This window comes from Pseudonaja textilis, chromosome 13 (genome assembly GCF_049901715.1).
Source record: "Pseudonaja textilis isolate UNSWEBS1 chromosome 13, rPseTex1.2, whole genome shotgun sequence".
In the NCBI taxonomy this organism is placed as follows: Eukaryota; Metazoa; Chordata; class Lepidosauria; order Squamata; family Elapidae; genus Pseudonaja; species Pseudonaja textilis.
In genome coordinates, this window is record NC_142002.1 from 15,683,770 (window position 1) to 15,699,402 (window position 15,633).

Genomic DNA, 15,633 nt, shown 5'->3' on the forward strand with positions numbered 1-15,633 from the left:
CCAAGATGCCCATCCTGGCTTGCCGAATAAGCCACCGTGGGCCGTCCAACGACACGGCCACCAGCCTTCCAACCCGGTTTACGGGCCCCCAAGGCTGAGAGCCCTCGTCCTCTTTGCAAAGCTCCCGAAGTGGGGGGCAGCGCTCCCGGCTTCACCGCTTGGACGGGGGCGGGGGTCGAGCCGGCCCAGCCAGCCGGAGGAGCCCAGTTCCAGCTGGTTCCTGCTCCTTTAAGGGGCGGGGAGACGCTTCCCAGCCCGGCTGCAGCAGCCGCTCCCCGGCGCCGCTGACATCAGCCCGCATCCAAGAGCCCCCCCCCGCCCCTCCGCCGCCGCCGCTGCTGCTGGAGCCGCGCCGCGTCCCCCGTGGAAGCCAGGCCAGGCGAAACCTAGCCCGGCTCCGGCGTCCCTTCCTCCTCCTCCTCCTCCTCCGCCCGCAGCCATGTCCTCCGGCCAAGCCTACAACGAGGAGAAGGGCGGCTCTTCCAGCCTGGGGGAGCCGGAGTACGGCCACGATCCGGCCAGCGGGGGGATCTTCTCTTCGGATTACAAAAGGTGCGGCTCTCCCGGGGGAGGGAAGGGAGGGAGGGAGCGCAGCGCAGCCCCGATCTCGTTCCGGAGACCGGGATGGGGGTGGGGGCGCCGCATTGCAAACCCAGGGCCTCTCCCTGCCTCGGAGCACGGGGGTGGGTGGGTGGGTGGGTCTGCTTTCCTCTCTTCCCCCTCCCCGCCCGGCGAAGGGCTCCTGCTTTGCAAAGGATGGCCCAGATTTATTTTTGGGGGGGGGCTGCTCCGAGGCGCCGCTTCTGAGATCCCCCGCAACCCCACCCCCATCTGGGGAATGACGCCCGGAGCCTCCACCTGGGTCAGGAAAGGGGCTGCTTCCCTCCGCCCGACCCCCCGCGCCCCCCGCTAAAAAAACCCCCAAAAACCAGGAGGGGTTTTTGTGATTACACCCTTCCCTTGGCTGGAACGTCCTTGGCTGGTCTGCCAAAGGCCAAGCAGGTCTCGGACCCTGTTTGCGCTGGGATGAGAGACCACCAGGAATCTCTAGGAGAGGCTGGGGAAGTCAAGAAAAGGAATCGGGCCAAACACCTGTCCCAAAGCTGCTTCCCAGATGGCTTGGTGGGACCTGCAGCTGCCTTGTTGAGTCAAAGAATGGTGTCTTATTTAAAGATGAATATATATTTGATCTGATTTTTATCCTGGGCGGATGGCAATTCTGAGCAGTCCAGAAGTTTAATAAATCTAGACCTATATATATATATATATATATATAGGTCTAGGTGTTTTCGGGTCTTTTGCTGTGAAAGTTACACAGGAAAAGACCCGACCACACCTAGACTTACATACCTGTACCTGTGAAAATATGAAAACACACACACACAAAACTATAAATATATCTATCAATATCTACATCTATATATCTCTATTTATCCCTCCATCTCTCCATCCATCTAGTCTGTCTACCTACCTACCTATCTATCCATCCATCTATCCATCCATCCATCCATCCGTCTCTCCATCCATCCATCCATCCAGTCTGCCTGCCTATCTATCTATCTATCTATCTATCTATCTATCTATCTATCTATCTATCTATCTATCATCTATCTATCTATCTATCTATCATCTTTCTATCTTTGTCTCATTTTCATGTTCCACCTTGTCCATTTTTCTCTTCTACCTGGACAGGAACTTGCAATTTCCATCCCATTCTGTGTTTGAGCCACCAAGGCTGGGTTGTTTTTATTTCCCTTTCCTCCAAATTGTTGGGGTCAATTCCTGGGGTGCTCCATTTCCCCCGCCCCAATATCATCCCCAGTCATCCTGAGAGGTGGGTTGGGAAGAATAAGTAAAATCAGCCTAACTTTTCTGAATGAGATATTTGGCTAATCCTGGGTCGGAGGCTAAAATTCCCATCTTGCCATTGGATCGTACTGTTTCTCAGCTGGCGGGGATTCTGGGTGGTGTAGTCCTAGTGCATTTGCAAGGCACCAGGTTGCGGGAGGCTGTGCTTTGGGGGAGAGAAGGGGAATTGTAGTTCTGTGTTGGATATAATGGTTAAAGTCATCCCACAAGAACTTTTGGCTGATATTTGGATCTCTTTTAGAGAAGCATAATTTTTATTCTGGTTCTGCATCACAGCTTCGTGTTTGTAAAATTGAGTCATCGTATTAGTTTTTGCATTGGTCGTTACCCATTTCTGTAAGTAGAAGCTGACACATTTCAGCATCAGATACTGATGGGAGAACAGCCTTTCTGTACAGATAACTTCTCCTAGTATCTCTTGAAGCAGTTTTAGTACTGAAAAAAAAAAGTAATCTTGCTTTTTCCAGCTCTTTGGTTCAAAGGATCCTGGAATAAAGAAAATCACGCTTTGATTCCACTGTTTGACAAAAAAAAAATATCACAAAAATCTAATCTTTTAGCTGACTGGGAAGATAGTGCAAATCAGTGTGGTTTTGACCTCATGTAATGTATGAAGACGCATCAAGATTTAAATTATGGTTTATGGTTTAGCATATTTGCAAGAACCTCGCCTGTGTTGGATTGTTGAATAAACCATGCCCTAGCCTAGTCCCCCATGAGGGAGGACTCACCTGTATGGCACAACTGAGTGATTTGGCACCCCACGAAGAGATTCTAAGGCTTGGTGGGGCAGGAAAAACCTGACAGAATGCACACGGCGGCAGTATGACGGCTGTGTCAGCAGAGACAGTCTCTGAGGGCAGGCCCTTTGTGGCCCTGGATATAGAAGCCAATTGGTTCCCCTCAAGTACCCAATTTAGCCTAATAATTGGGATGGTATTTGGATCAAGGCAGGCTATTTTTTCTTTACTGTCCTTAAAAATGCTTTTGAATTTTTCTTCCAGAAAGAAGGAAATGGATGGATGGATGGATGATAGATGGATGGATGGATGGATGGATGGATAGATGGATGGATATGAGACTAAATTAATATCAGATTATCCCTGCCGGTTGAAAGCAGCTCCTTAAAAGTTTCATGCAGAAATGAGCTTTTTTCATTGGGTGCTTTCTGGTGTTTTTCTTCCTTTTGCCGGGGTTCCCCTGCATGAGAACCAATATTTTCCCCATGAGCTGGTTAGTGATTACCTATGTGTATTGGAATGTTTGGGTTGGATTTTTTTTGAACCCATAAGGACTAAAAAACTTTAAATGAAAGTTGGGAGCTTCTAAGGATACTGAATTCTTCTACAAGAAATATAACCTTTGTATTTTTCTGGTAGGATGTGTTAAAAGTAGGAAAGTTGTTGTTATAATGTTGAGGCATACAGCATATATTATTTGCAATTGTCCGTTGGCATGTGGGGGGTCTGCTTGGCTGTGCACATTACCAGCATAAGTGCCTGGTTGCGTTGCTCAGTGGAAAAACTCCGCTGCTCAATAATTCTGTCATTTGTGTCAAGATGAGTTTTGCTCAACTGGGCATTGGTCAAATATGTTGACTTTTCTGCTCCCGATCACCCATGTCACCGAACGAGACATGCTTGTGTGTGTGTGTGTGTGTGTGTGTGTGTGTGTGTGTGTTTGTGTTTGGGGAAGGAGCTGGCAGATTAAAATCCAGGATCCCGGTTGAGAAAAACTCCTCCCTTAGGAGCAAGACTATAAATATACTTTCCGCCCCTTCTGCGTGGTACATTGGACAGCTCACTTGCTCCTTCGATGAATGAACAGTCTTCCCTTTCCCTCAGCTTCCTTCTCTTGGTTGTACGAAGGAAGGAATTATTGGGGTGACTTCTGATCCCTCTTTCAGGGAGGGGCCATCTGCAGGCCCTTTGTAGGTTTGTGTTCTTTAGCCGAAAACTACACCTCCAACCTCATTTTTGTCTCGATATAACTCTCATTTCCCATTTCAGGGCACCAGGAAGTCGCCCAAAACTCCGGATCTGTCCATGGTGCTGAACCTTTTATATGGATTATTATTTTTTTGCTGCAGGCTAAAAACCAGCCAGCCAAGCAATTTATTGCTCTTTTGATGCAAGTGGGGGTGAAAAACACACACATGAGAACAGAAGGTTCTGCCTTAAAGGAGGATTGAGGTAGCTTAAAAAGCAAGACAATAAAAGGCAGTGTAGAAAAAGAAAAATGGACGTTCCGGCCTGTAGGCAAAACAGGCCTTTGGCTTGATTATGGTTTCTTGATCAGAGTTGGCTAAGTTCAGGGAACAAGTCACAGGGAAGCAAACCACATTATGGGTTATAGAGTTGTGTGGATAAGGCCTTTGCTTCATTGTTCAGCCAATATGGCCCCTTCCCTCAAGTGCAGCCTGGACCCCTGAAAGATTAACTGAGGGGAAGTTAAGAAGTGGGGAAAGTTGATTGGGAATAAATGGAGGTCTGCTACTTGGAGTTACAGGGACGTGGTGGCTCAGTGGCTCCCGTTACTTGTCCCAGCTTCTGCCAACCTAACAGTTCGAAAGCATGTAAAAAAAAGTGCAAGTAGAAAAATAGGGACCTCTTTCCCTTTGGTGGGAAGGGGAACAGCGTTCTGTGCGCCTTTGGCGTTTAGTCATGTCGGCCACATGACCACAGAGACGTCTTCGGACAGCGCTGGCTCTTCAACTTTGGAACGGAGATGAGCACACTGCCCCCGAGAGCCAGGAATGAGTAGCACGTGTGTGCGAGGGGAATCTTTACTCCTTACTTGGAGTTGCTACCAAATAACAAATATCCTCTAAACTGGCTTCATAGAAAGAGTAACATTAAACTTTATTGAGAAAGGCTTTAACTGTGTTTCTCAGCTTCAACAATTTTAAGATACAAGACTTCCAACTATTCCTGTAGTGACCATTTCAAGTTATAACAGCGCTGGCAAAAATGACTTACAACCGCACCTCCCGTTTATGACCGTGGCAGCCTCCCCATAGCCCAGGGTGGATAAAAATTGATGATTTTTTTTAAAAAAAAATAGAGAAATCTGATTTTTTTAAAATTTAAATCTGATTTTTTTAAAATCAAATTTATTTTAATAAAACGATCATGGAACAAAAATCTATCTAAAGATTGTTTTCTATTTAAGATACATTCATAATTTAGTTTAATCACCATGAAAGGGAGCTCAGTTACGCAGCACGAGGCTGTCTGTGTTGCAATATTTACATTTTGGGTAAACTCAGTGAATCCAAGCTCCGCAAGCTGAGATAACATGCATTCCCACAATGTCACAGCAGAGATGACAGTTGCCCTACATTATGATTTAAATCGAGTTGATTTAAATCAAGCCTTTTTACTAGTGATTTAAATCGTGATTTAAATCAAATCCACCCTGCCACAGCCACGTGATCAAAATTTACCACCATGTAGTTATGACGTTTGTGGTGTTATGGGAGGGTCATGTAATTTCCATTTCCTTTGCAACCTTCCCAGCTGACTTCCAACAAGCAGAGTCAAAAGCCAGCCTGATTAGTTTAACAACCATGGCAAAAAATATTGTAAAATCGGGCACGAGTCATGAGACTTTCAAGAAGAGATTGGACTGCCATTTGTCAGAAATGTCATTTGTCAGAAATGATGTAGGGTCTCCTGCTTGGGCAGGGGGTTGGACTAGATGACCTACAAGGTCCCTTCCAATTCCGATTATTTGTTATCTTAAAACACCTGCTTTGCTCAACAAAAGGAATCCTGGTCCCAGTTATACTCCTGCGTCAAGGCCTGCTTGTACCGTCTCCTTCCCTAAACTGAAGGGACCCCAAATTCCTTTTTACAGGCCACTTCCATGGCTCTGGACCCCAACCTACAAGAGAAGTCCCAGTGAACTCAGTGGGTTTATTTCGGGGGAGGGATGTGTGATTTTACACTGTGAGTGCATGCTTTAAGAGTTGCATCTAGAACAAGGGGTCAAAAGACTCAGGCTGGGAACCGCAATTGTGCGACATCATGCCCAGGGATTCGATTGTACAGTTGTAGCCTCCATCTTCATAACTTTCATCTCCTCCGCCCTTTTCGACCCTGTCAAATGCTTGCCAGGGAATTACCACTCCCATAATCCCCAGCCATCACAGTCTTTACCTTACAAAGTAATGCATTTGGGGGGTGGGAATCTATCTAATTAGCCCCTAGCAGTCAAAAATGACTTACTGGCACTGAATCAATCCACAATTTAAATTTAATTGGGCCGCTTAGAGCTTCTTACTTAGTTTGGTGTATACACCCTACGTGTCAGTTGTTGGGTTCATGGCCAGTGAGCTCAGCTTGTTCATTTGGGGGTGGCTTTTGATCACTCTTCCTAGCCTACCTCACAGGGTGGTTGTCCCAAAGGTGCTTTTTCCGAGAAGCAACTGGACTTTCTGGTGTTTCTTTGAAGACGTTTTACTTCTCATCCAAGAAGCTTCTTCAGCTCTGACTTGGATGGTGGGGAAGGGAAGGATTTATACTTTCTTGCTGGGTTGAAGATTAATCTGTCCAGAAGTCTGTGGAGATTCTTAGTCATCCAGATCATGATTGTCCCAAAAGTTCCTTTTCAGGAGGCAAATGGACTTTTCTTGTTTTTTTTCTTTGAAGACATTTCGCTTCTCGTCCAAGAAGCTTCTGAGCTGAAGAAGCTTCTTGGATGAGAAGCAAAATGTCTTCAAAAGGAAAAAAACAACAGTTGCCTCTTGAAAAAAAAAACACCTTAGGGACAACCCTGATCTGATGTCTGAGAATCTCCTTAGACCAGGGGTCTTCAAACTTGGCAACTTTAAGACTTCTGGACTTCAACTCCCAGAATTCCTCCTCCAGTCATGTTAAGCTCAGGAATTCTGGGAACTGAAGTCCAGAAGTCTTAAAGCTGTCAAGTTTGAAGACCCCGGCCTTAGACACAAGGGTGGCTGTAAGAATTTAACAAGGGGAGGGGGTGCATGGAGGAAATAAAAAGCATGGGCACCTGAAATATTTCCAGGGGAACCCAAAAGGCCGCCTCTCCCCCCTCCCGCATGCCAGGAATTCGCTCCTCTCAGTCTGCCCTCTGCCCCCTCCCCCAGCTGAACTCTAACCCAAAGGACTCCAAACTTGGCAGCTTTAAGACCTGTGGACTTCAACTCTCGGAATTCCTCCTCCAGTCATGTTAGCTCAGGAATTCTGGGAGTTGAAGTCCACAAGTCTTAAAGCTGCCAAGAGCCTTGCTCCTATTCTATTCTATTCTATTCTATTCTATTCTATTCTATTCTATTCTATTCTATTCTATCCTATCCTATCCTATCCTATCCTATCTATCTATCTATCTATCTATCTATCTATCTATCTATCTATCTATCTATCTATCTGTCTATCCATCCATCCATCCATCCATCCATCCATCCATCCATCCATCCATCCATTCTATGCTATCTCTATCTATTCTACCTCCCTTTCTCTATCTATTCCAGGGGGTCTTCAAACTTGGCATCTTTAAGACTTGTGGACTTCAACTCTCGGAATTCCTCCTCCTGTCATGTCAGCTCAGGAATTCTGGGAGTGGAAGTCCACAAGTCTTAAAGCTGCCAAGTTTGAAGAGCCTTGCTCTATTCTATTCTATTCTATTCTATTCTATTCTATTCTATTCTATTCTATTCTATTCTATTCTATCTATCTATCTATCTATCTATCTATCTATCTATCTATCTATCTATCTACCTACCTACCTACCTACCTACCTACCTATCCATTCTATGCTATCTCTATCTATTCTACCTCCCTTTCTCTATCTATTCCAGGGGGTCTTCAAACTTGGCAGCTTTAAGACTTGTGGACTTCAACTCCCGGAATTCCTCCTCCAGTCAATGTTAGCTCAGGAATTCTGGGAGTTGAAGTCCAACAAGTCTTAAAGCTGCCAAGTTTGGGGACCCTTGCGCGTGGTCACCCTTCGCAGCCCCCAGCAGGGGCTGTGGACCCGGGGAAGCTCTTCCCTGGGCCGCCAGGTGGCGCTGCGCCCAATGCCTTCGCATATACTGCTGCTGCTGCCGCCGCCGCCGCCGCCGCTGCTGCCGCTGCCTCCTGAGTCGGCGGCTGGCGCGGCGTCTGGTTTCAGCGGAGCAGCCTGCAGGGCTGCGAGTGGAGTGGCTGGCGTTCCCCCGAAGCCCCGCCCGGCCAGCGAGGCGGCGGAGCTGCTAACGTGGCTGGGCGGCGGAGCCGGCGAGCTCCAGCGGTTTGCAAGGCGTCTGGCTGGGGAGGGGGCGGTGGTAGCGCTGGTGGAGGCGGGGGGGAGAGCCGCTCCGGGAAGCCCAGCCGCCGCCGCTGTTGCCGCCTCCCCGGCCATGCAGAAGCTGCTGCAGCAATTGCCCGTCGGCGCAGTCCACTTGGTCAAGGCGCCGCCGGCGGGCACCAAGGAGGCCAAGAGCCCCGTGCTGGTGCCCGATGGAGCGCCGCAGAGCTGGTACCGCACGCTGGAAGGCGACGAGCTGAGGCTGCTGAAGGGGCCCGACCTGGAGGCCGCCCCCGCCGGCCAACAGCAGCAGCAGCAGCAGCAGCAGGAGCGCAGCTTGGAGGGCAGCGTGGTGCAGCCGCTCCGGTAGAGCGAGTGGAGGTGGCGGTGTTGAGGGGGGTGGGAGGGAGGGAAAAGAGGCGGGGAAGGGCTTGGCTCAGCTCAGGGGACCAGCGAACCTGCCTCCCCCCCCCATCCTGCCAATCGGGGGAGGGTTCTGGGTTGCATTCCCAAGTTCTGCGTTCCATTCCCAAGACCAAGTAGACCCGGGTGTGCCACCCAGCCGCTCGCTCTCGTGTCAGACTTCAACTTGTGAGAAGTGAGCTGGCGCTCTTCCTTAGCCTTAGAGGCTTTGGGGGTGTGCAACAGGAGGCAGCCTCACAACGGGGAACCCCTGGCTAAGGGGTTTTTGTGAAACTGACCCCTTTGGGAGAGATTTAGGTGGGTGGTGAGAACGGAAGGAAAAAAAGGGTGAAGTAGAAACTCTCTTGGGTGGCGTGCAAAGGCGGCTGAGGGGTTGGGTTCACACAACTCTCGTAGCCCGGGGAAGAAGACCTAATGCAGGAAGTGACTATGTTGGCCTCACAAGGCTAAGCTGGGTTGACCCGAGTTAGTGGGAATCACAGCTTTGGGCAAATGTAGCTTGCAGCTCATGGCTGCGTTGCCGAAATCTTGAAAACTGATTATAATTCAGGGAGTGGGAAAATAACGGCTGACGTTATAAACACCAAAGCTGTGAGTGTTGGGTGAATCTTGGATTGTGTTGATTCAGCTTAACCCCTTATGCGTTATAAAGGAAGGCGAGAAAAGCAAAATGTGCCCTGCTGCGTTTGTATTTTAATGCGGGACCCCAGAGACAGCAGGATAATTTGATAATCGCACATTCGTAGAGTGATTCCCTAAACTGGATAATCCAGAGTTAGGAGCCTCCAAATTTAGCCACTTTAAGGCTTGCGGGCTTCAGCTCCCAGAATTCCCCAGCCAGCATGGCTGGCTGGGGAATTCTGGGAGTTGAAGTCCACAAGTCTTAAAGTAGCCATCTTTGGAGACCGCTGATCCAGAGTATTGTTGCATTTCCTTACTGGAGCTCCGACGGAGTCAGCTCAGACATTTTACTTCCTTCATCTGTTGGGTTCACCCCTGTAATCAATCATGGCTTGTTTAATCGTGGTCTCTTTCTGTCATAACAGACCATGTGAGCTCGGCCATTGTGGCTTATAAAACGAGGGCTAGGACTTAGTCACACCAGTTGCAGATATTTGGGTGCATTCATGCGAGGGCAATTATGTCCAATTATTCTAAGTTGATTAATCGTATCAAGAAGAAGAAAATTGGCTTATAATCGGTTGCATTTTAAGGTTGCATTTCCAGTCCACGGACAGTCTCTTCTAAGTTACCATTCTATAGTATTATTTCATACACAACCCTCTTACTGTTGAATTACCACCTTTCTACTGCATCTTATATTAGGGTCTAGGGGACAGTGGTTTCATTGGCAATGTCTGCTGAGTGCATTCAGACATGCAAAGGCTTTCCTTGACTGGCTTGGATGTTACTTTCAGCTTGGTGCAAGATGTGACCATCGTGGTTTTATTATGGCTTATTGGATCGAACTCTTGTTTGGCTGGATTTGCTAGTTTTGCTGAGCTGTGAATCAAGCCAGGTTCCTGCAGCCAGCTCAGTCACAGTAAAACAAGCCATTTTCTTAGTGTTACTTTTCTCGCTCCATCTGCCTTCTCACTTTCACGTTGCTCCGGATGAATTCACCGTGTGATAAATATTTCACAGCCCTTTGTGGGATTGGATTGCTTGGGTATAAACAAGTCCCCGAGAAGATCAAATTCCTTCAACCAGCCCCTGAGATCAAATTCCTCTCCAGGTGGTGTGACCGATAAGATCCCTTCTAAGGCCCTGGCCTTAACGACCATAATTAAACCCAATATGTTGGTCCTGAGTTGTGATGATCCTTAAGCATGTTACATGTGGCCGCACCTAATTTTAGAGAGTTGAATTCTGTTTTGGACTGAATATTCATAGGGTTACCCTTTGATATTTTCATTAAGCCTAAATAGGTTGGCATATATTTAGTTGGCACCTATTTTTGTGAGTATCTTTCTTTTTCACCCAGTGATAAAGAACTTTAATCTTTGGAAAGTGGACAGCGATTGAGCTGCCGTTTTGGGAAGTGTTTCTCCATCTTTCCAACTTTAAGCTGTGTTGCCTTCAATTCCCTAAATTGCCCCAGCCAGCATGCTTCAAATGATGGAGATTGAAAAACGGTGACTTCCTTCTTCCAGCTTTTCTTTAGTTTGGAATTGGGAACTTAATCTCTTCTCCCGCTTCCCTACCATCCGCCTTTCTTTTCCGCACCTAATTTTATGACCTATTTTGCAGCGGTCATTAAGTGGATACTGCGATTATTAAAGGAACCCATTGTTCGCTGTGGAGTGTTTTTGCTGAGGAAACCGGAAGCAAAAGACAATTTCTGACAAAAAAAAAAAAAACATTGTAAATTGTGGTGGTGTGGTTGCAAAAATCTGCAAATGACTGTAAACTTGGGCTGGGATATGGACACTTGACCACGAGCCAAATTTGAATCTGGATCATAAGTAGCTTTTGGGGAGGGGGGGGGTCCTAACGTAACTGCAAATTGTCATTACGCAACTGGTCATAAGACGAGGTTTACCTGTATTTCTCCATCTTGTCTCTGCCATGTTTTGGAGTCTCCTGCCAAGCCCAGGTCAAAGGAACAATTGTGGGGTTCACACAAGGCAGTAAGCCTCTATCTTGGTGGGTAGGGATTGAGGAAGGTGTATGAATCCAGCCATTATATTTTATGAATCATGGCTTGTACGTATCTCAGCATTATGGCCTTTTGACCAAGCCATGGCTCTGCATGATTGAATCCTGGCCATGGTTGTGTTCACGAATGAACTCAGCCGTGGTTGGTTGGCTAAACCATGATTAGTTGGATTCATGTAACCCTCAGCTAAAATCTGAGCAAACCCCATAATTGCTTATATGCCCAGTTGAATAAACCCAATTGAAAGATTTGACTTTTATGGTGGGAAGAAGAGCGTTGAATTCTGTTTTGGACTGAATATTCATAGAGTTACCCTTTGTTATTTTCATTAAGCCTAAATAGGCTGGCATATATTTAGTTGGCACCTATTTTTGTGAGTATCTTTCTTTTTCACCCAGTGATAATGAACTTTAATCTTTGGAAGGTGGACAGCAATTGAGCTGCCGTTTTGGGAAGTGTTTCTCCATCTTTCCAACTTTAAGCTGTGTTGGCTTCAATTCCCTAAATTGCCCCAGCCAGCATGATTAAAATGATGGAGATTGAAAAATGGTGACTTCCTTCTTCCAGGTTTTCTTTAGTTTGGAATTGGGAACTTAATCTCTTAATCTCTCTTCCCTACCATCCGCCTTTCTTTTCCCTGGCTCCCTCCACTGAGTTGGACATAGCTCCCAGCTCAACCGAGGTGAGGATTCAGGCCCTGAAGTCTACCAAGTCCATCAGATGCTGGGACAAATACACTGGGGCTCCCATTGTTTTGAATTCCTGCAACCATCTCTGTGTTTCTTTCCAGACATGACGATCTGAAGGAGATGCTGGACAGCAACAAGGATTCCTTGAAGCTGGAAGCAATGAAGAGGATTGTGGCAGTAAGTATCTCTTCGGTGCTATCACGCCTGTTTAAGATACTCATCCTTTGATTATGATGGCCAAGACCCAGCTTGTGGTCCAGCATGAAGATGATGATGATGATAATAATAATAATAACAGCTTATATCCTCTTAACAGTTCCTAGGTCCTTGGTTAGGATTGGAGCTGTTGAGCTATCAACCAGCCCCAAAGGCTGTGAATCTCACTAAAGATTAACCAATAACAACCACAACCAGAACAATAACAATCATAATAATACTTTATTGTCATTGTACGTATATACACAGTATACACATACAACAAAATTCACATAACACCCAGAGACCAGACTCAACATGCACGCACACATGATAATCCCCAAACACACACACACACACACCAAAATTCCCCACCTCCTAAAAACACACCAGCATCCACACAACAGACTAAGTAATGCTGTCCAACAGCTCACTGATGGTGGCCCTTAGGTTCATTGTCAAGGGCAATTATAGCTCTGGGATAAAAACTGTTAGGAAAACGTGTGGTCCGAGTTTTCATTTTTCTGCATCTTCTGCCAGAAGGCAACAGTTCACAAAGATTGTGAGCAGGATGGGAAGAGTCTCTGAGAATGTGGTGCAACTTCCTCAAACAGCGAGATGCGAAGGTGTCATCCAGGGCTGGGAGCTGGAGCCTGATGATATTCTGGGCAGTTTGAATGATTCTCTGTAGAGCTTTTTTGTCCGCTGCAGAGCTGCTCCCGTACCATGCAAGGATGCCGTATGTCAGGACACTCTCAATGGTGCTGCGGTAGAAGGACCGAAGTAGATGCCGAGATAGATTTATCTTCCTGAGCATTCTCAGGAAGTGCAGCCTCTTCTTCTGTGCCTTCTTCACAAGCATGTTAGCCTTCATAGTCCATGAGAGGTCCTCTGAGATAGAAGTGCCCAGAAATTTAAAATTACCAACCCATTCCACCTCCTCACCATCTATGTATAATGGTAAATGTACATCTCTCTTCCTCCTGAAGTCAATTATAAGTTCTTTAGTTTTCTTTGGTGTTAAGTTCTCTCCTTCTGTTTAAGGAGTCAAAGATCTAGCATCCTCTCCTTTCTTGGTTGAGGGACTTGTGCGAAGGTTATCCTTTCTCTTTTCTCCTCTCCATTTAATGATAACCTTTTGGGATTGTTTCCTTGTCAAAAAAAATACAATCCCTCGAGGTTTGATGAGCAGGATCTTGAAGCCAAAAATGACCACGAGAGTGTGTCATCTCATACCTTCTATATAAAGCAGTATTTCTCAACCTTAACAGCTTTTAAGGTGAGTGGATTTCATCTCCCAGAACCCAGGGTTGGCTGGGGAAATTCTGGAAGTTGAAGTCCACTCATCTTAAAATTGCTAAATTGAGAAACGTAGATTTAAAGTATTGAGAGAGGAGTAGGAGGCCATCTCAAGAAGGTTCCAAAGGGGCCACGACATTTGATGATGGAAGTTCCCTGCCCTACATTCTCCACTAACTAATCCCATGGCTGTTTGTCCTGCCCCCAGATGATAGCTCGAGGCAAGAACGCATCAGACCTCTTCCCAGCCGTGGTCAAAAACGTGGCTTGCAAGAACATAGAGGTAAGTCAACTTGTGCATGCATTCCCTGTGTCTACACATTGGACTAAACTAAACTGAAAAAATTCAGATGTTTGGAACAGATTATATTCTGTGACTCCAGTGGTGTGGTTAGCAAACTGTGGACTTGGATACTTAACGGAGGGGAGCCAGCTAAGGGTGTTTCTCTGCTGAAGATTCTTCAAATTTTTTCATGGGTTCCAGCACTTCAGACGGTAATTCTTATCTATCCAAGCACATGGCAGCAAACGGGAAGAGCTGCCATCTAAAAAGACTCTGAGGGCACCAGGTTGCCTCTCCTAAGTAAACGTTATGCAATAAGGGGAGTTTTGGTAAACTCACATTGTTTTCTGAATAAAGGTCCTATGTGACATATACGCAGGGGTGGGATTCAAATTTTTTAACAACTGGCAATGTGGGTGTGGCTAGGTGAGTGTGGCTAGGTGGGCATGGCCATGTGACTGGGTGTGGGTGGCTTTTTTTGTTGCAGCGGACCCCCCTACTATTTTTTGGACCTCCTGGGCCTCAGGGAAGCTTCCTGGGCAAAGCGGTAAGACAGCAAGGGGGATCCCGGCACAGCACAGCTGATCACCGGAACAGCTGATCGTTGGGAGGAAAAAAAAAAAGAAATACTTTAAGGAGGGATCAGGCAGGGAAAAACGCAGTCAATGATGTCGCGCAAGCATGATAAGGACTGACTGGGTGAGGAGGGGAGAGGAGGATGGAGAAGGGAAGGTCCAGCCAGGGGCACGATTTGCCAGTTCTCTGAGCTGCGCAGAATCATTACAACCGGTTCTATGGAACCAGTCTGAACCGGTAGAATCTCACCTCTGCATATATGCTAATGTTGCTGTGGACTTCCAAGTTTGAACCAGGAAGCAATTGTCTTGGTCCAAACCGCTGCTTAACCCTGTGGGTGTTGGTTGTTGTTGTTCAGTTGCTAAGTCGTGTCCATCCAAGGGGAAGGGTTGATAGTTCAGGAAGAACATAAGCCAAGTTCTCAAGTTCCTGCCTGATCCTTACGCCGTTTCCCTGCCAGGTGAAGAAGCTGGTTTACGTCTACCTTGTCCGGTATGCAGAAGAACAGCAAGATTTGGCCTTATTGTCAATCTCGACTTTCCAGCGAGGACTCAAGGTTGGTCATTGAGATACTCAATCGCTCTTGTAGGGCATGTGCTGATATAGAAGGTATTTGTATTATGGCTGCAATTGCAACTACAGTCACCTTTCTTTTGTGGCAAACGCAGCCTGTCGTTAAGCAAGCCCATTGTTCACTACGGACCAGCAAAACCATCATAAATAGTGGTCACATGACACTGTAAATGCAAGCCGGTTGCTGAGTACTCCGTATGTGGTCACATGACCACGGGGGAAGCACCCAATGTTGGAAAACCAGGTTATATATAAGTAGCTCTTGGGGTACCTGTTGTAATTTCGAACTGTCACTGACCAACTGGTCGTAATTCGAGGACTACTTGTCATGGGGACAGGGGTTGAATGGAATGCCCAAATGCCTTGAGCACTGGAGGTGATTTCCTCTGACTTCAACAGGTTTTATCTGTGTCCTTAGGACAGATAATCAGAGTTGGAAGGGACCTTGTAGGTCATCTACTCCAATCCCCCCACCCAAGCAGGAGACCCTACACTATTTCTGACAAATGGCAGCCCAGTCTCTTCTTGAAAGCCTCCAGGGATGAAGCTCCCACAACTTCTGAGGGCAACTTCTGTTCCTTGGTTGATTGTTCTCACTGTGAGAAAGTTTCTCCTTATTTCCAGGTTGAATCTCTCCTTGATCAGCTTCCATCCATTATTCCTTGTCTGACCTTCAGGTGCCTTGGAAAATAGCTTGACCCCTTTCTCCTCTCTGGGGCAACCCCTCAAATATTGGAAGACTTCTATCATGTCTTCCCTAGTTCCTAGACTAGCCATGCCCAGTTCCTGCAGCTGTTCATCATGTTTTAGCTTTT

General features: G+C 46.8%; 1 protein-coding gene across 11 annotated transcripts in view; it reads left to right on the forward strand.

Annotated features, from left to right (window-relative positions):
* Positions 1–306: 306 nt before the first annotated feature.
* The window catches only part of AP3B2 (adaptor related protein complex 3 subunit beta 2), a 47,766-nt gene continuing 32,439 nt past the window's right edge, over positions 307–15,633 (forward strand). For 4 of the 11 annotated variants that reach the window (XM_087941455.1, XM_087941454.1, XM_087941456.1 and 1 more), the window contains exons 1-4: positions 330–552; positions 11,994–12,069; positions 13,595–13,669; positions 14,706–14,801. In XM_087941455.1, coding sequence (XP_087797581.1) covers positions 440–552; positions 11,994–12,069; positions 13,595–13,669; positions 14,706–14,801 — 360 coding nt within the window. In that variant the 5' untranslated portion in view covers positions 330–439. Of the gene's footprint in view, positions 553–7,996; positions 8,488–11,993; positions 12,070–13,594; positions 13,670–14,705; positions 14,802–15,633 lie in introns of those variants that run through there. The other 7 variants (XM_087941458.1, XM_087941453.1, XM_087941457.1 and 4 more) reach the window with 7 other exon arrangements.